Source organism: Poeciliopsis prolifica, unplaced genomic scaffold (assembly GCF_027474105.1).
Source record: "Poeciliopsis prolifica strain line A6 unplaced genomic scaffold, Auburn_PproV2 SCAFFOLD064, whole genome shotgun sequence".
In the NCBI taxonomy this organism is placed as follows: Eukaryota; Metazoa; Chordata; class Actinopteri; order Cyprinodontiformes; family Poeciliidae; genus Poeciliopsis; species Poeciliopsis prolifica.
The window spans coordinates 136,764-157,940 of NW_026562439.1; the positions used below are offsets into that span (position 1 = coordinate 136,764).

General features: G+C 40.0%; 1 protein-coding gene across 1 annotated transcript in view; it reads right to left on the reverse strand.

Moving 5' to 3' along the window:
- The window catches only part of LOC129351121 (centlein-like), a 101,709-nt gene that overhangs the window by 7,728 nt on the left and 72,804 nt on the right, over nt 1-21,177 (reverse strand). Inside the window, 3 exon segments of the mRNA XM_055019921.1 lie at nt 8,483-8,557; nt 14,190-14,387; nt 20,023-20,208. Coding sequence (XP_054875896.1) covers nt 8,483-8,557; nt 14,190-14,387; nt 20,023-20,208 — 459 coding nt within the window.

A 21,177-nucleotide genomic window follows, 5' to 3' on the forward strand; every position in this document is an offset into this window, starting at 1 on the left:
AATTCCAATTAATCCTGTTTAAACCCCCTGAAACTCTCTGCATTGTCATGATTGTTAATTTTACTATTTTATCCACTGCTTGTTCAATAAGAGCATCAATAAATATCAAAACATTTGAACACTTAATGTAGGTAATGTGTGCTGGGTCAAGCTTCTTCATGTGACTGGTGACCTAAATAAAACCATTATAAATGGGAATATTTTTTGAGAGCAGAATTTGAGTTTGTGGAGCTCTGACAATAATTACAGTTAATTACACAGTAATTATGCTAAACAACATCCTGTGTGCAGTTGCTTTTGAACCATAATAAAGGGAACATTGACCAACATATTGATATGTATTGATTTTGTCTCAAAGTTTATCACTGGTTTCATTTGGGACTTGTTGCCAGCGTTGGGTAGTAACTAGATATATTTACTCGGTTACATCTACTGGAAAAAATCTCCTCGTAGGTATATTTTTTACTGAGTTGTAATTTTCTTGAGAAACTTTATCCAGAAGTAACTCTGACTTGAGTAAAATTTCTAGATATTTGGCCGAGTGTAACTTCAATGAATAAATAACGAGCTTGTTTTAAGCAAAACGTCTCCAGACGTTTTAAAGTTAATAAGTTTTATACTGAAATACATTAATTTGGAATTTTGTTATTTTATGACGTTTATATGAATTATTGTCCTTTTCATCCTTAAAATACCAACATTTCCATTTAACTTTGTATTTTGTTCCACCTGATTATGTAATTTTGAAATATTTGATTGATTATTTGATCAGTTACTCAGTACTTGAATGGACTTTTCTCCAAAATACTTTTTTACTCTTGAATAATTTCAACCTTTTACTCTTAACTTGAGTGCATTTTTTGGGCGTCTCTGCTTGCTGCTGAAATGTGGTACAAAAATAAACTTACAAGGAAGAAAAAAAGAATAAATAGTTATTGTCACTTTTATCACTATCACAATAAAACCATAGAACATCTTGATGAAACTTTAAGTCCATTCCACCCACTCCTACACCAGTGTTTGAGTAAATATATTCTGATGCAGAAGCCTTTAACCCAACCAGCAGACTCATAAAATTGTGTTTGAAGTGCCAAAGGATACCTGCAGTAAATGCGAGTCCCCGGTTGGAGAGCGATCTCCAATCTAGGCCACAAGTCAAGGTAAGAAAGTAGTTACTGTAGTTTTATCACAGAGGGGTGGAAAGCAGCTCTTTGATCTTTAGTCCTCTCACTTTTGTTTGAAAATCAAATTTACTAAACTGGGGAATAACAACAATAACAGCATAAGCAGATTAAAAAAAGCACAAAGGCATCACACTAAAAAGCCTTGCATTTGATTATCTCCAATAATGAATATGTCACATTAGCAAAGAGGGGCTCAGGTAAGAAAATCACGAAACGCCGACAAGCCTATTCTCCTGCTCTTCTTCATAATTACCTTCCCCAGCAGCACGGCACATTCCTCTGTTTCTCTCCCCTTTAGGCCACCAGGGACGGATATGAAAGGGAATTGGACACCTGGGGCCACAAATACTGTAATTAAAAATCTCTCATTTTCTTGATACGTTGTTTGGAAACATCATTTCAATGTGCAACATGGTATTTGTTAGGGATCTGACCTAAATACAGCCAAGATTAAACAGAGAACAGCACCGGGTCTTTGTTTCGGGTTCCTGCTCATTAGGTGAGGAAAGGAGGTGAGTTCAGCCACGACGGAGATAAAAACGTGGAGAGGCGATATCCATACAAAAGAGATGCAACCTTTAGGAAGACTTCAGGTCTCAGGAGCTGCACGGTGAAACAAAATGCGCAGCTTTCACATATAAGATCAAAAATGTTGGCACTTTTAGGAAATTACCAAGATTTGATCTGCATGATGTCAGAAAGAACATAATTTTGATATTACTGTTCGAGATTGTGGAATTATTACATCTAAGATTTAGCATATTCTAAATGTTCTAGAAAAGGTAGGTTAGCATCTCAAAAACCCCAATAATACCTGAACTTTGACCCCAAATTCCAGAGAAGTTTAAAAGGAAGCTTCATGGATGCAGAGCAGTCCATGAAGCCGAAACTGATCCTGCCAGTTTTGGCAGGATGAGGCTTCCATACCTTTCTTACATTGATTTTGAAATGATAAGAAATCTGGGCAGCTGTGAGGCCCACAAACGATAAAACAGCTTTGTCTTCATCACAACGTGTTTAATGAGTAACCAGCTGCATCTGTCAACTTGTTTTCACAGTTAAGCTGGTAAAAAAAAAGCCCAAAACTGAATCCACTCTGAAGCGGAGAGACTCGGCTCTCTGGGGAGCCTCCTTACCGAATCTCCTCCTCTGATCCAGTGACATATTTACAGTACAAAGGCTCGACTCGGGTCCCCTCCACACACATCCAAACGTACTCAGAGAGATAAAAGGAGTGGCTGATTTAATTAGTTCAATCATTAAATGAGGCTTAATTAGTCACTTTCCTTCAGAGAGGAGTTGAGCACTCTGTCATTACGGCGACATAATGAGCCACGCAGCACAATACGAGCCTCAAAGCACCAACAACAACAGAAGAAAAGTTTCCCCGCGCGTTGCAAAGCGTGCCGAGAAAACAGCGAAGGCTAAATCCCCGGGAGCAGCCGAGAAGCTTTCCAGAGAGACGACGTGAATACAGTCGGCCATTCAGCCCAGTTTACTGTTTAGCGGTCATTAAGGAAGAGAGCAGCAGAGTGTTGAAATTACAGGAATCATTTCAGGCCTTCGCGCCATCAATAAACGCCTTTGATGTTTTATAACAAGAGCGAGCAGATTGGAGCCGGCTGTCTCTGCCAGTCTCTTAATGTAAGGTTCACCTGCTTGTTATGGCTGGGAGGCTGATAAGAAGTGATGCCTGTACGCCTCCCTGGGGTGTGATTGCGGGGTAAATATTAGCAGGCCCTCAGCGCCACCCTGCACCACTAAAACAAACCACTGTCCTCTCATAAAGGAATCAACACACTCAATGACTTTTTAAATGTTATTGTGCTGTCATGAGGCTCGAGATAGGCATGTGCGTGCAAAATGAGTGTGAAAAATTATCTTGAGGGAGTGTGTGTGTGTTGTCCTGTTCATTATTGGCCAGCAGCAGAAGCCAGTCATTTCCCTGTCTTCATAAAGACCCAGCCCATTAAATTCTACCTCCAGTCAATAATTAGGACTCCACAAATAAACCAAAGGCAATTAAATCGATGCTTCCTTGGCCGATGCCCGGATCCCGCGGCCCACATGGACACTCCATCTTCAGCGTTGGCCTTATTCATGGTGGGCTGCGGTGAAGCCACGCTGAGCCCCCCCGGCCTGCTCAGGGTTATTAGGCAGCGCTGTCCCCTGATCCCGACTACGGCAGCGCTGTACACGGTGGCCCTCTCCGGAGAGGCATTGGCTTTGATTTCATTAACCCAACGGTGGAGGTGAGGGAAGAAGAAATGAGCGTGATGTTTCATTTCGTTTTGAGTGGACATGTGGGGAAGCAGCAGGAGGGCGGGGATGGGCGGGGCGGCGCTCGGGTTGGTAGCAGAGATGCACAGAGAAATTGACCGGTGATGACTAGAACTGGACGTTTTTACGCTCGGCTGATTGTGATTGGTGATCGGAAACTAAAGGTGCATTCACACCAGCTCTGTTTGGTCCACTTTAATCCACCTCTAGAAAGTCCGGTTCTTTTGGGGAGGAGGGACCCTGATGTAGTCGAAAAGACGAACTCTGGCCTGCTTATAAACCTCAGACTCAGTTCAATTGAATACATGCATGAACTCCAAATGGACCAGAGACCGCTCCAAAAGTAGGAAGTGGACTACTGCGCAGGGCATTCTGGGTAAATACAACCAAAACAAACCAGTGTGTCTAGTGAGAAACCGCTCAGACAAGAGGGAAACCCTACAACCACCAAAATCTGACCTACTTCATTTTTGTTGCTACAGAACAGGATATTTTTTTATTCAATTACTCAATTAACCATTAGAATAATCAACTGGTTACTCAGTTATTAAAATAATCATTTACAACAACTCTGGTGCCAAAACTTCGGAGTCTGCAACATTTGGAGAAGGAGGCGTCGCAAGGTCTGATCAACCAATGAGAGATGGGATTTGGATGATGTCACACTTTACACTCAAGAAGTAATTCTATTTTTTTTCATTAGAGAATCAAAATAAACAATCAGTATAGATACATTATTATCTTCTGAGTGGAGCTGGTTTTATGTTCAAGATTCAAATATATTTATTTTTTAACAAAGATCAGTTCAGTTAAACATCAAAGGAATTAAAATCTGATCGTAAAATATGTTATTTTGACAAGTGGCAGTGATTCTGCACAATAACCTGCACACACACCACCCACCCACCCACCCACACACACACACACACACACACACACACACACACACACACACACACACACACACACACACACAGTGACTGATGGGTTTGCTATTGACAGGGCCACTGAGATAATAAAGTGCTGTCCCCCTGGCAGCTCCATTAGCTACTGACAGTGACAAGATGAGGCTGCTGCAAGTTTGCACAAATATATAGACACACACCCAGACACGCACACACACACACACACACGCACACACACACAAACACACGCCCCCCCACACACGCGCTCATCCTGTTTCAGTGACAGGCCAGCCAGTTAGGGACATGGATCCCTCATCTTTCCTTTCACAGAGTCTATTTCTGTCTGTGTCTTTTCATCTGAACAAGTGTGTGAGTGCACCTCTGGCTATGATCATATTCCTGTTAGGAAAGTGTGTTATTAGTGTCACAGCGAAGGTGACAGGCCGGACCAGTCAACTTCCCCGGGTTCTGCTTGTTGAGCTTTTTATAAGCTGTGACAGAGAGCAGAGAAGCGTAGTGGGAAAGTCTTTCCACACTGTTGGAGGAAAATCCTCTGATGGATTTTTATAAACCAGTTTTGGGCTAAACTGGGGATAAGCAAAGAACCAGCGACGGCACTGGTTCTGGATCTGGAGCCTGGCTCCCGGGCAGCAAAAAAAACAACAAAAGAACAATCAAAATGTTTTGTTTTTGTGATTATGTTTCATTTTGATTTGCCTAAAATGAGACCGTAAAAGCCCTTTTGGCTAATTGAACGGAGTTAAATGACTGACAGCAGCTCAGCGTCTCCAACTGGTCGGATTGTTTCCTCCTGCTTTACATCTACATTTCTCCAGAACCAATTTTAAGATTTTCCTTTTTGAAGTTTGTTTCAATTTCAATTAAATTTATGAAGATCTTTTTTGACTTTTGTTAGCATTTAAAGTTTATACCAGAAATGTACGCACACTGTATAAAAAGTAAAAATGTTTTCTGATCATCTGACATATGATCAGAAAAAAAAACAGAAAAAAACAAACTTTCTACAGAAATCAAGCAGAAAACTCCTAACTGAAGTTCAAGCATTTCAAGGACTTAAAGCTCCAGTATAAAAAGGCCTGTCACAATAAACAATAAATCAAATCAATAAATCTCATGATCTATTAAATTGAGTTCAATCATTTCCATTTTAGTGATAAACCCATTTTTTCCTCTTTTCTCTCTTTCATCAATAAACTGGATGATAAAAGTTTTCAGTCTGGTGTTTTGATCTCAACTAAACCTTTTTAAGGAGAATTTGTTTTCCAGACTTCATAATTCATTGTATTTGTTTTTGAATTATTAAAATGCTTTCCAATGTAAAATGTTCACTACAGTTTAAAGTTTATTGATCTTTCAGAACGCGTTCTTGCATTAAATTAGTTGAAAATGGTTTCAAAACGACAATATTATCATGTATCGCAATATCTTCTGGGAGAATTTATCGGCCAGAAAACTTTGCTATCGGGACTTTGAGTAAAGAACTGGATCTGATTAATTAGACTCCTTAAAGGAAACACAACGATGATTTAGGTCACCTGAAACGATCAGGACAGTTTCATATCTACATATGAAAATACAATAATAAGAAAAAAAGAAACAGCCCACACAGAGTGAGATAAAATAAAAATATAGGCAGAATTTAGAGAAATAAAGAAAAAAACAGAAGAAGATGGACTTGAAAGGGGATAGAAAAAGTCTGATTTGGTGAAGGGGGGGATGACTGCAGCGGTCCCAGCGGTCCCTGCAGGGACCTGGGGGCAAGTCTCAGCCTTGTCATACTCTCCTCCTCCTCCACTTCCTCCTCCACTCTGCACACCATCTCCACCCCCACCGCCCCTGTTCTGCCCACGGAAAACGTCGATAGCAGGCTGCCGGTGCCGAGGTCTCTGGTGGACACTAGCTCATTCTCCCGGCATCGACAGGCCCGCCAAATCAATATTTAGTTCCCCACTAACAAGCTGCCTCGGGGTCTGAGCCAGAGAGAGAGGGAGGGAGGGAGAGGAGCGCGGGACAGAGGACGGCGGAGAGAGACAGAGCAGGGACTGAGAGCTGTCCAGCTAGAAGGGAAAAACATGGATTCAGAGTGTGTGTGTTAGTGTGTGTGTTAGTGTGTGTGTGTGGGAGGTGGAAAGGTCAGGAGAAGATCTGGGGAACAAGAGAACAGTGTCTGCTGTGTGTCGTGGTGCGGAGGCGACGCATGAGTGCCTGCAGCAGCTGCTGACATGAACACACACACACACACACACACTCCTCGACGCTCTCAATCATATGCGTATCACAGTGAGCAGACGTTGACAGTGCTCAAGCAAAGCTCCAGCAGAGAGCACTCACAGATGAGTGGCTGTGAGCACACAAAGGCTCCAGCGGTGAGGATGCACTCGCCCGTCTTTGTTACATCTTTTGAATCATTGTTTTCGAGCCTGGAGCAGGATCACCGGGGTGGGATCTCAAATTCTGCTTCTATTTACTCGATTTGCGTGAACCTGCTGCCCTAATTTTTATTTTCTCTCCATTCAACACTGACAAAGCAGGATATTTAAAACCTGAACGTACATTTATAGAAATGCAAACATCTTCAGATAAAAGCTTTGAAACTCCTAAGAGTTGAAATTATTTGTGAAACAAAAGTCTTTAGGCAAAAGTCAATGTTTTAATAAACATTCAATCCAAACTTATAGATAATCCTGAGTCAGATATTAAGATGATAACTGACTCTGTCCAACAACATAACTACATGCGCAGTAAGTAGGAGAGACTGTAAGATACCGATCAGAAAAATTTGTCTTGGTCATTAGATCCTAGAAATATTATAACTTTGTATTGTTTCATAAAATCACTTAAGCATATTTTAATTATTAATGTGTTTATATGCATTTTTCCTACAGATGTTGTTTTTCTTATACTTAATCTAAGATGCGCTGCTTTTAGTTATGTATTAAAATCTGTCACAAATGAAAGCTTCTTTTGTTCTTCTGCATGTTAATTATATTTGTTTTTACTTTTTCCATCAATCTGCTACAGATGAAAATGACCCTCTTTGGCTAAATGTTAACATATTTACATGACGTATTCATTTTGATTAATATGCACTGTCCTGTTAATCAAATAGATTAAATTCACAATTAAAGTAATCATAAAACAATTTGCACACAAAACAAAAAAATTAACAGCAGCAACAATCAGAAGAAAAAAAGGCTAAAAATCCTACATCATATTAAATGTGTTTCTTTCCCAAGAGAGTACCGCTGGGTGTCCATACCGTCCCACCAGGGATTTCATGTCCACTCATAGATTTCCAGTAAACAGATCAAGACCAGCTCTGTCCTAATTTTCCTGTGAAACCCGCAGGAGGTCCTCGCATTGATCAGAACATTTTAGCTACGCTGTAGAGAATATAATCCCAAGGATCCGCTCACTTCTCATTATGAGTTTCAGTCTCATTTAATAAACTGAGGAGGATTATTTTCTCAGCTCTGCAATCCAGAAGTGGAATATTGGACCTTCTTCATCTTTCAAAACTCTCATCATCATCATCATCTGATAGTCAGCTCAGGTTTCTGCAGGGATTTGGTTTTAACAACCAATTCTATTTATTTTAAAAAGAAAATTACACTTTTAAAAACAAACAGCCATTTTTGATTGAAAGGCCAATCAGAAACAAACCATCACTCCAAAACAAACCAAAAATAATAAAAAATGTCAATTTGCAGTCACTCAAACACAAATACTAAAATCTTTGGACATGCACCCTGTGGTCTCAAGCTAAAATGTTCGGCTGTAATGATCATCATACATATTGATGTACGAGGGTGGCAGCATCATGATGCGAGGATGGTTTGCTGCAGGAGGGACTGGAGCACTTTATAAAATACTGGTGTTATGAGGACGATTTCTTATTTAATGGAAACTACAATTGCAAAATTGTGTTTTTTCAACATTAGTGGAATATCAAAGTTTGGAACATTTCTAGTGAAAATGTAGCTACTGAAAACAAATACTGAAGTCAACATCCGGTTCCAACTCTGTTCACGATGAAGATGTGTTTAACGCAGTGGAATAGGTAACTATTTTTGCTGGATGTGCGAGACTGACCTTCTGCTGGAGGATGAAGTTCAGGTGGTCCAACCAGTCCTGGTCTCTGGAAGTCTCTGTGCAGCTGGCCAACATCTGGAAGTACAACAGCATTTTTACTGACAGGACACAGAACAATGTACATTTTGCAGTTATACTAAAGGCCTTGAGGTGAAAGAAGGTATGAAGGGGGCTGTTCAATGACGCAAATTACCACAGAATCTTACATCAACCTATTAGGGTTTTATGTCTACAGGCAGAACTGTAGCTTCACTCAACAGAGGACCTTGAGGCAATGCATCTGCATACTGTGCAAATTTAAACAAAGCTCTCCTTGTTACGGCCAATAAACAGCGTGAAAAGTAACTGCACACATGCACAACTTAGCATTAATGCAGATACTTCAAACCTCCGGTGTTGCTGCTGAAGATGTTGTGGCAACTATTTTAAATTTTAAGGTCTGAAATGACTGAACAGTCGCTGCAAAACACAGATCACTAAATGGCAATTCATACAAAACGATACAAACTTTTTCCCTACATAAACTGACCAGCTTACAAGAGTCAGCTGAAAAACAGTCGCGAAAGGAATCCGCAACCAATTGTATCAAGAAAATCTGAGAAACATTTCGGATGCAAAAACAACTGAAAAACTATTGTAAACTGTTTAGTTTTAAGCAACATAAATTAAATAGTCACACTGACGTCGCCATGTTTACGCTGTAACGTTCGGCCCCTCCAATTTCAATCAGAGAGCTTCAACAAGCAGAAATGATGAAGAGAAATGAAACGGATGGTGAACAAACTGCAGAAGAGGAGAAAGTTGGACAAAAAGCTGCTGGTTGTGCTGCTGCTGGTTGTGCTGCTGCTGCTTGGCCAATCCGACAATATGCTGTAAAGAGTTCCAGGTTCTAAAACAAACAGTTTACTTTTAGCATCAGGATCAAAACATTCACAAATATATGAGAATAGTTTGTTTCACTATGACTTTAAACATTGTATTCCAATCTGTTTTGATTTTGCGTTAGCTCCTCCTGGCCGTGTTAGCTCCAGCTAATGTCAGGATCTCAAGCCAATCAGGTTGGTTTGTGTCAACAGATCTTTTGTGAATAACCACATATGAAAACGTGGGAGTTTGTTTGCGAGGTCTTGTGTTTTGTTGACAGGCTTGAGTTCACGATAACCTGGTCTCGTCTTCGCCACCGCATGGATTGTGTGAGTGAAAAAAATCTGTTGGCGAAAAATGTAAGAACCATAATTTTTTATTTTTGTAGCAATTGTGAGTAAATGTTAGGTTGATGGAATAGGGAAACTGAAATATATTTAGGCCAACATGCTCAACTGGTTGAGTCAGGAAATCCTTCCATCGGTTTACAAAGCCCAACTCTGAGTCTCTAACTGGACTAGACTCGTTTATAAAACATATATTTTCATAGACATACCTTTTTATTTTATTATATTTACATATGTCATATTCAAACTATTCATAATTTGACTATTTACATTTTTATAGCACTTATGCTTATATTTTGTAATATTTAAACTTTTTTGATGGGAGTAACTGTCAACAAATAAGCAATTTCCTGTTGGGGATCACTGCAGTGTTTCTGATATCATTTCACCTCCTTGGTTTAGGACTGTCTCTGTCTGTCTGCAGCATTATTCTAAAGCCAGCATTTCTGAAACTTGGTAGCAAGTTGGGAGAAAGAAAAAGGAAGAACCCATAAAACTTAGATGATTACAATCTTTCAAAAATGCCTAATGGGACATTTCCCTTGGCTCCGGACTGAGCTCTACCAGTTTCCTCCTGGTGCATAATCTATGGCCGCTGTATTTACTTTATCAAACAGCTGCATAACTCCACTAATACAGCTGACTTCACAGGGTTTGGACACAGAAGCTCTGAGGGTTTTCCTTTTGGACCTGGCAGTGAGACATTTTCACCTGCATGTTTATTGCTCGAGACATCTGCCACTGAACAGAGAGTCCTTGGATCAGGGTTATTTTCACATAACCATACTGGAACCTGGAGAGGTTTAGATGCTTTTTGTTGCAGCTTGTTTACCTTTTCAGATCATAAAACCAAACTAGAACAAGAAAACGCATAACCTTAAATTTACTTGACTAAATTTCTTTCGACATGATAGAAAAGTGATGCACTAAAAACAAAAACTAAGACAAAGCAGATTGCTTGTGGCTGAAAAAAAACTCAGTAAGTGTGCGTCCACCCTTGGTAGATATATAACAAATAACTGACCCTTCATCTAACATTAGGGTGTAGAAACAAACTGGTCTGGCAATTAGAGTCTTATTACATCTGGATCATTAACTCCACAAGTCACCCAGGGAGCCTGGAGCAGCTCAGGTCTGTGCTGCGTTTCACACCACGGAACGAACGGAGGCAAAAAAACAAAACAAAAAAACCAGGAGAGCCGCATGATGCAAGAGTTCAAGTATGAGGGGAGCAGGTGTTTTTCAGCAGACCTCGTTCGCTGCATGCATGCAGCTTCGTCCCATTAATACTTCCGTTTATAGAGGCGGCTTTAGTGTCATCAGCTGACAAGTTGAACTCTTTAGGGAATAATCTGATGACCAACTTTTAACTTCTACACTGAACCAACATGCCAACACTAAAAACAACACAGATGCACACAGATGTGCTTATAAAACTTAACTTATGCCTAAACAAAAAACATAAAACATCACTTTCTATTGAGGATTCAGCACAACAAAATAAAAAGAACTGACAGAATAATAACTTTGTTCCCTTTGTTCTATACAGTAAAACAATTAAACTACAAGCTGATCAGAATCAAGGCTGATAATTTAAATGTAAAAAAGTCTGTTATCAGATTTTAGACATGAGACTCTTCTGGAAACTGATTAAAGCGAATCTATTCTCACCAAATTCAGACACCAGCAAACGATAAATAATTAACACGAGCTTATAAATATGACACAAATATTAAGCCAGTATGTGCAATTTTGACCCTGAGGGGTTTAGAAAAAAAATTATGCTTCATTTAAGCCTATGAACCAAATTCTTACTTTTAAAAATTATTATTTCATTATTATTTAACCAGGAAGTTGAAATAATTCTCCTTAAAAAATGTGAAGCAACACAAATCAGAATTACACAAATTAATGAAATAATTCATAATTAATAAAAAAAATAACACAAACCTGCAAAGTAAAAAAAATGACATTCCTCCTTCACTGCGTTTTACAAAACTCTTAAAAGCACAGTAAAAACACTTTTCTTTGTACAATGAAAAGACTAGAACTAGCCTTGCAAAGACAATATGCAATAAACATCTATTTTCTTGTCTCTTTCTCTTTTCTGCTTCTTTTCTGTGACCCGCAGCATTTTGAGATATTATTATCTGCTTTTTAGACTTGGTCTAACTGCACTTAACAAAACTTTGTCTTGCTGAAAAGTTACTTGCATGTTTGTTTTTCTCTTATTTCTAGTGGACTGAGATATTTGCATGAGAAACCAAAATCACTTGGTACCATTGTGTTTTTGCAGTGTTAGCATGAAAAATGCAAGCTCATAGCACATGGAATATATTATTCCACTCCAAACATGCTATACATACGCAGATATATTCGCGACACAAAGAGCAACCCGACTGATGAGCGTATGTAAACTTCTGACCAGAACTGTAAGCGGGTGATGAGAGAAACTTACTCTCAACCTGTTCTCTGTCATACAGGGGTGGAGCCGCTGGGCAACGGCTTCAAATTGGTTTCAAGTGTGAGTGAGTGCCTGGTGAGCTCCTTCTAATCTAGTGATAGATGAGGGGAAGTCCCCAGAGATCCCAGGCTGATTGTAACACGGCTGTTAATTGATGACTTTGTTGTGAATGATCTATGGTGGAGAAAGGGCCTCACCAAGTTGGAAAACAGTTGGAAACACTTCTGCAAGCGTCCGGCAGTCAATAACGGGAGCTTCAGCTCGGTGACGGCTTTGATGCCGGCAACAGAGCTGCACTTTGTGAAAACTTGGAATGAGTTTCCAGATTGAAATCAAACAGCTGCTTTCTCCACGTTACCTGAACTCATGACCTCATCGGTGCGTTTTACACATCAACAAAACTCAAACAAAAGCAGACATTACTGAAAGGCACTACTGACAAATCACTACTAGAAGAGCTTCAATGTTCAGTCTTTGCAAAACATCCTTAAAAAAGAAAAGATACTGTTGGAATTAGTAGGACATACTGGAAAAAAGAATAAGAAAGACATGAAATGGTGGAACAAAAAGCATCAATGTTGTTGCAGTTCCTCTGTTTTTCTGACAGCTTCAACACCAGGAAGACTTCAACAATAAAAAAAACTATTTCTTCATCAACCCGTTTCCAGCGTCTTCGTACTTCGGCTGACAGGATCCAGGATTCAGGCTCGTCACTCACTTTTGGTTTACAAAAATTCCACCTCAAATTTCCAGCCAGATTGAAATTCGGAGTGTTTGCAGGACGTCTCGCTGAGTTTACCTGCCTGTTTTGAAGAGAAAGTTTGAACCCCATTTGCTGAGTCAGGTGTATTAATGTCCATCATCAGCAAACGTAGTTTGGACTGGTGGATCGAGAAAATGTCCGCCGACGTGTTTCTTGTACACACCTGTCCAGTCGTTAAATATTTAATTGGAATTGTACCAAACACAAAGTTGTTTCATTGAAAAATAAAATATTTATTGATAAATGATTATTAAACACATTTCAAGAACTTAAATGAAATCTTGTTACATTCTGACTCAGTTGAACTAAGGCCTGTAGTTGAAGACGTTGCCGTTCATTTGAATATTTTCTTCTAATTATCATAATAATCATGTCTGTTGCTTGGTTCTTTTTTCCCTTTTCTTCTCATTCTCAATTATATTTCCCTCCAAAGTAACAATTTTTAGTAGGTCAAATTGGTGTTTAAATCCACTAAGCCTGAGTTTGTGTTGTTCTTAGATCACTGATAGAAAGGCAGCAGCTTTAACCACAGAGGGATCCGAACTGTGACATTTCTGGAGACTTTTTGGCCTCTTGGCAGCAGCTTTGTGCTTCTCATGCTGCATATGTCTCTCTATGGCCTTAACCCCCACAGTGCCCAGCTTTTTCAAATGAATGGGTTTGGCAACAACAATCGTATGAGTTGGCAAAAGAAGTGAGCCAATGGCAAAGATAAATCTCCACTTACCCATGATAGACGCAAAAAGTTAAATAAAGTTACAGAATGCAGTGAAGTGTCCAACTCCAACTAAAACTTCTGACTGACAAAAATAAATATTTAAGCCCTGTGATTATCGTATTTATGGACATTTTAAGGCCTCAATTTTAGATACATAAATTAAAGATCTTTTAAGGATGTGATACCACCAGCCCTGTTACACGCTTTAGGTTGTTTTACAAGGTCATCAACCTGATGAGTTGCATCATTTCTGTGACATAAGAAACAAAGTATCTCACTGAACATCCTCAGAGTCGTGAGTCCACATTGTTTTTAAGTGTTGGCATTTCTCACTTTTCACCCTTGAAGTCTTGAGTTAATTTGGAGTTTCCTGAGGTCACGGCACACCTTCACATCGACGTTGATGGTACGGTATTTTTTCAGGTTGTAGGTGCAAACGCCAATCAAAAACTTTCAAAATTTTATAGCAGGAAACTGTCATGTGTGAAGAGTTCTGTAGGTTTTTCTAAACAAGATATAGGAAGAATAAAAATGCTGTCCTTTGGCCTTACCTGATCCGTTCCCATTATATCTGCCAGATCATTCTCTGACATATTGAGGATGGAGGCAGCGATGGACTTGGCTTTGATCATGGACTTGGCGGAGAGGCTGCTCTTGTCCGCCACAGAGCTGGCCTGCCTCTGCCTCCTCCTGCTCATCAGCTGCTGTTTGACCTCTTGAACGTCTAAAAGTATTTCACTGGCCAGGGTCTGAGAAGGGAGGAGAAGAAGAGGAAGAAAGAGGGAGGAGAAGAGGATGATGAAATGGATGTAGAAAAACAAGAGGGATAGCGCTGCCCGGCAGATGAATAAATGAAATTGATCAAGCATGCGCCAGAGAGGCCTAGTACATTATGGAGGAATATTGAGTTTGACAAAGTCAGATTCTCCTCGGTTTTGCCTCACACTACCCTGCAGGAGTGTGGACCTCAGGGTTTGTTGCCCCGTTGATTGAAAGCTGAGGGAACACGGCTTTGATATTAAACACACCCCAAGTTTCTCAGAAATCTCCACAGGCAGAGAATCACGCTTTGGAGAGGGAGAAAGATGGAGCGCTATGAAAATACAGCCATTCTTTTATTTATTTGCTTTCTGAAACGTCTTACAGTACAACAGGGCAGCATAACAGTGTTAATAATTAAGCTAAAGAGGGGCTGTCTCAAATGGTGCCTGAGTGGGCGGCGAGCGAGACGAGGAAGGCCTGGGGTGGCACGGCTGTCAGGCACTAAATGGGAGTACGCTCTAAATACAGAGACAATTAAATGTTAAAACTGCCACTGTACACTAGGAAGTCAATAAAGTAAACTCCCCTTTGCTTCATTTTGAGCTTATTGATCGAGGCAATAATCTTCTGCATCATTCCCTGACCTTGGGTGGATTGTCAGGTGAGAGAAAGCTAGAGACAACAGAACTCACAGAGAAAGAAAAGCACCGGCAACAACTTGTTCTGCAACAGGAAACGATATAAAGAGAGAAGCTGGTTTACGCTGTTGATACAAACACAAAGTCCAGCCGAGGGACCCGAGCTAAAAAGCTGGTCTCACATGCACTACATAACTCAAATCTTTTGAATTTCACACACATGTACCAGATGTGGTTTGCATCACAAGACAGAACAAAAACAGCATCTCCCATATTGTTTGAAAATACAGAAAAAGGCAGTTTATGTATAATTTCAGACCACAAATCTTGTACAAACTGTTATAGGTGAACAACTTGGTAGAAAAAACAAAATACGCTGCAATCGCTTCAATTTGACTAGCAGTCAGATTTAACTTCATATAATTTTTACACCAAGTAAAAATAATACCTGTGTTTTTTTCACACCTGACACTCCAGTAGATTCACTGTGACTAGAAATTAAAATTGCAACATTTGTTACATTTTCAGCAGATGCAATTCACTTTCAACCTGCACTGCTAAACAAACCCGTCGAGCAAGACTTTCACTTTTCTTTTGGTTTTATTTACCCAGCATGCCCTGCACTGTAGTCCACTTCCTGCTTTTGGAGCGGGCTCTGGTTGTCTTGGCGTTCACATTTGCATTTGAATCGCACCAGAGTTCACTTCAAACAAAACGACATCTAGATTTGTATGCGGACCAAAATTAGTAGTTCTTGTATGGAGACATCCTTAGACATTATTCGCTGCAGCCCTGATGATCATTTTAAGTTTTCCTTACCATCAGCAAGCTCCTGTTTTTGATATCTTCAGTTGAGATTTGCAGGCACTACATGGGACATTGATTTTAGATGCATTGTTTCGTGCGTGTCCTGTGAAACAATCATGTTTCTACCACAGCTTAACACTGTTCCTATCAGGAGCGGCCATATTGAATCCAGAACTTGTGACTGGGTTCAGTTGGAGTTGGTCCTGCTTCAGTAGCGTTCCAGTTGATCTTTCTGGCCGGGAAGTCGGAATTTTCCAACTCAAAGTTCAACTGGAACGCAGCATTAGTTCATACTATCTGAAAGCCATCTCCAGTCTTTTGAGGCCTCTGGATGCTATTACTTTAGCTAGTGCAGCCTAATATCTATTGAAGCATTTCCTCTACATCTTTGGCTAAATTAAAAGCATCTGCACATTTTTGACCAAACATAAACCCCACAAATAATAACACATACTCTTAAGGTTACTGGACAGATTGGAAAAATAAAGAATGATGACAGAATGCAGCTGTAAAACATTTTAGTTTTGGTCAACAGAAAACATAGGAGCTGTATGTTACAGGAAACACAAATTGCACAGCAGATATAACTGGAAACAGTAAGAGCACATTCTGTGTTTGAAAGACTGTAACTGCAGCCTACCTTGACTTGAACTTTTCCAGCAGGCAGTAAAACTTTCCTAATTCAGTATGTGTCATGACAGAGAGGTTAAAAGCCCAGAAGCATAACGCATAATGTCTTTTTAAGTTACCGTCTTTGGGAACAGTGCAAATTCTCTACAAAACAATTGCTTCTCAAACATCCACTGTTCATGCAGTTTTATTTGACAAGTTGTATTAATATAAAAGTTCATCATGAATTTATGCAAGATGTTTCTGCATAATTTAGACAAAAACCAGGAAGGAAAGAACAGAAGAAGAGAGGCATGGACGGACGGATGGATCCTTGTTTCCTCTGACTAACAGTAAATAAACAACTGATATCAAAATGAGCTGAATGGATGTTTTAGTTTGACTGGGAGAGTCTGACTGGCCAGCTACTGGTGAAGCTGACCGAGCAGAAAACCAGTTAGTTTAACTGGTGAATCGCCGTTTGTTTCCCTTAAACAGTGCTACATTGAATTTATAAACACAAGGAGCCCAACTCATTAATTATTCAACATCCTGTTCAAAAAGTAATGCCTAAATATCCAACAAATGTAACCTGTTCTGCTCTACAGAAGCCTCCACAAGATCAAATTTAATTGGCTGCTAATCATTTCGATAGATAATAGATCAGTATTTCAACAGAAAACACAGCGCAGTGCAGAAACTGACCATAATAGTGTGTTTTTCAGCGTGGATAAAAAGTTGAAGCTTTCTTTGGAGGAGAATAATCTCAGCATGTGTATCTGTGTACTGTGGATTGGTCGCAATACTCAGGGCCACTGTTTAGCAGTTCAAGAGCAGTGCTTACAGCCTGGGGCGTGTGCAGGGGCCAAAAGGGTTTGCTGGCACACAATAGAAAAACACACACACACACACACACACACACACACACACACACACACACACACACACACACACACACACACACACACACACACACACACACACACACACACACACACAGAAAGAGAGAACAAAAAAATAAGCTCATAAAGACACTGAGATCTCTGCACACACAAACACACACGCAGCCCTCCGGTCCTGATCAATACATGACAAGAGTAAATCTCCTCCGGACGTCAGGCAGTCCAATCAAAGGGCTCGCTGTTCTTATAGGGGATCACAAGAGCCGGGGGGAGACAAACAATGATGTGAATCCTCAACAACAAGACGACGGCCTCGGCAGCTCGGGGTTATGGGAACGGAGGAGACGAGCATGACACGCATTTCTGTACAGTAGCGTGTCGTTTCCAGGCTCCATGTGGATCCGAGGTGTCCAAACATTTTGGGATAAAATCGTTATGATGAAAACACGAGGGGCCAACATTCCTAAAACAAACTTTTTGTGCCTTTTTTAAAATTTGTATTTACTCTGAAATCAAAATAGTCAGCCTTTTGCAGAAAACGGATCAGTAGAGCATGGTAGATAGAAAACATAAAAAGCGTCCAGTTTAAGGCAGATCCAGAGTTTGATTGTTTTCTGAGTTGCAGAATTTGCTTTTCAATAAAAGCAGGTCAATAATTCTGACTCTTGTTATTCTGAAATTACAACTGCAAAAACTTTGTTAGTAAAAAGGAATCTATCTTTTGCATCTAATATTATTTTAAGAAGATGTTATTTATCTTTATGTTATTTAAGTTCCATCTGCATCGACTAACTATGTTGGCCAGATTTGCTCAACTCAAAAGTTGGTCGAGGGGCCGCAAATGGCCCCCGCGCCGCACTTTGGACACCTCTGGAGCTTATTGACAAATGATTATTGTACATATATGAAAAACTATTTTACAATGTAAAGCTATTCACACACCTGGCAGGTTTAGATTTCAGATCCTCATCATTAGAAATTGGACAGCAAAACACATTAAATGTAATTTAATGTGCTTTTATTTTCGTTTTATTTGAAAATTGCATATAAAAAGGGCATTTTTGTTGTATTTTGATGGTTTGTCTTTGGTGATGAGCTCCTAGTCTATGACAATGGATGGTCTCCTTGCCATCACCCTAATCCTTTCCACAGATTCAAGAACAAACATGTTGGTAAAATTTGAAACTTAAATCCTCCAGGCTTACGAATACTTTTGGGCTCAACTACGATGTTTGACATCTTTGCATCATATTTGCTCAGTATTGAAGTTAATATTAGATTATTTGGATAAAACTCAGTAATTCCCTGCAGGAAGTTAAAAGTGCTTTCTGTCCATAATCTGTCTGCCACCTGGTGTATTTGTGAGCAGAAAACTTCCACCGTTGTTATCTATCTGTCAGCTATTTCTCTTTCGACAGACAGGTGTGAGCTGAACTCAGGTGATGGACAGTCTTTATCACTTTCAGGCAGATAGACACAAACACAACAGCGGGTGATGAATTGGGCCCAGAGAAGGAGAAGGGCAGCTGCTCCAGATTCTCAGATTTTCTCCACGGTGGTCTGTTTTAACCAGATACTCGCTGCAGAAAGACACAACCTTATATCTCACTGTCCAACACTTCTCTAAACATTTCCTGTTTTTGATCAGGTGGATCTATTAATAATATTTCTTTCTATTTGCTGGAACAATAAGGAAGCTGAGTGTCGCACACAGTCTCTCGGGGTTTGGTAAAATTAACATTTTCTGATATTCTTCCGTAAATTCACTCAATAAGATGTTGATTTACCATTTCTAGATAATGTTCTTTCCTCATGATGTTTTAAAGTGTATCAGTCACTCCCACAGCATGACGTTACCACCACCATACCTCACAGTTTGAGAAGTGTTCTCAGGTGTGCATGTATTCTGCAATATGTTATCTGTAATTTCTGGCTTCGTCCTCTGTGAGCGGCCTTTCGGGCTCATTGTGGATTATGACACTCTTACCAAACTCAGAAGGTATTTTGCTTCTAATTTGCACACTTCGCATCAAAGCACACTCTGACTCTAAAGGAAGTAATACGAGACTCTCTAAAAGAAATGCTCTCTCCCATTATTTAGCAAACAAAAGTAATTCTGGTAAACTGACCTAAAACACTAAACATTTAATGTGATTTAATGTTAATTAGAGAGAGAGAAAAAATGCTTTCATTTATCTGGTTGTAAATGGAAACAGATAATGTCATGAAGGTGTTAAAATTCAAGGTAAATACAGTAACACAGCTTTAAAATTAGATCTCAAAGCTTCCCAGTGGAGATCCAAATAAGTCTGAACAGCAGGGGGAGACGTATCATTACCGCTTCTTCCTGCTGGAATCACGAGATCACACAACTGTGCAAACTCTAGAGTCAGAATTTTGATTATTTGTGTCTGGATCAATCGATCTCCAGGCTTTATGAAGGTCTGAGTATTTTTCTTTGGACTGCGTCAACATTTTTAGTCCAATATCTGAAGATTTTTAGAGGAATGTTTTTTCTTTGCTGAGGCCAATAAGCCATCAGGTCTCAGTTAGCGCTGCACAGACAGAAAGCTCTTCAGTGTTACTTCGTTTGTGTCGAACAGATTAAACCTTTGCATAATCGCTTCTAAAACTTTCTGAAGCAGACAAGCGGCTCTCTGCTGTACCTTGATGAAGTAGTGAAGCTGCTCCACCTGCGAGCCCGCCTGGCCCAGCCGTCTCTGAAGCCGGTCCAGGGCCTGGGAGCTGTGCTGGGTCAACCCCTCCATTTGCTCGGAGGCGGTCTGCTCCAGGACGGCCAGGGCCTGCTCACCAGCCCCAACACGGGCCTGCAGGGCCTGGATCTGCTGCTCCTGAAAGAAGCAAAAATAATCCATCTACACAAAAATACCCTGATCATATTAGAGATAAAAATGTCAAATATCAGCAGAAAATCTCCATGTGAAGACCAACCAAACAAAACAATGATGTGCTTTAAATTTGTGTCTATTTCTATACTGTGCTTCAACAGAACAACTGAATTAAATGTAGAAAGCATCAGATATACAGATAATACCAGATGTTTACTTGATAAAAAGACACATTTTTATCTCATTCTGTAGTTAAATCAGATCAAACGTCTCTTGTTTTCAGTTAGTCGAAATTACCTAAATTATTTCTATTTGCTAACTGCCCAAAAACTTATTGAGAACATTTTTCAGAGATTTTCTTTTGTAACTTTCTTCAGATTCAGAAGTTCACATACATTTGTTCAGTATCAGGGATAAATATCTTTGCATCAGATCCTTTTGGGTTTCCTTAATCAAAGTTCCCAATAGTTTGATGGAGTTCTGGTCCGGTCCACCTGAACTGGATCAGGTTTGTGGGCTGCGTCACTCTCACACACCTTTTCAGATTTACCCACAACTTACCCAAAAGATTATTAAGAAGTTTCCAAAGACATGATATCATCATGGAGTAGTGATGGACTCTGACCTGAACCTTCAGAGCCACATAAAGACAGTTTCAAAGTCGGCCTTCTGCCACCTGAAGAACATCTCCAGGATCAGAGGACTAATGTCTGATCTAGAGAAACTCATCCATGCATTTATCTTTAGTTGCATTGATTACTTCACAGGTTTGCCCAACAAATCAATCAGCTGATTCAGAACGCTGCTGCTGGCGTTCTCACTAAAACCAGGAAGACAGAGCAATAACACCAGTTTTAAAGTCCCTCCACTGGCTCCCTGTAGCTCAGAGAATAGACTTCAGCCCCACAATACATTAAAGATCTGCTGTTGTTGTATCAATCTTCCAGACCTCTCAGGTCTTCTAGCTCTGGT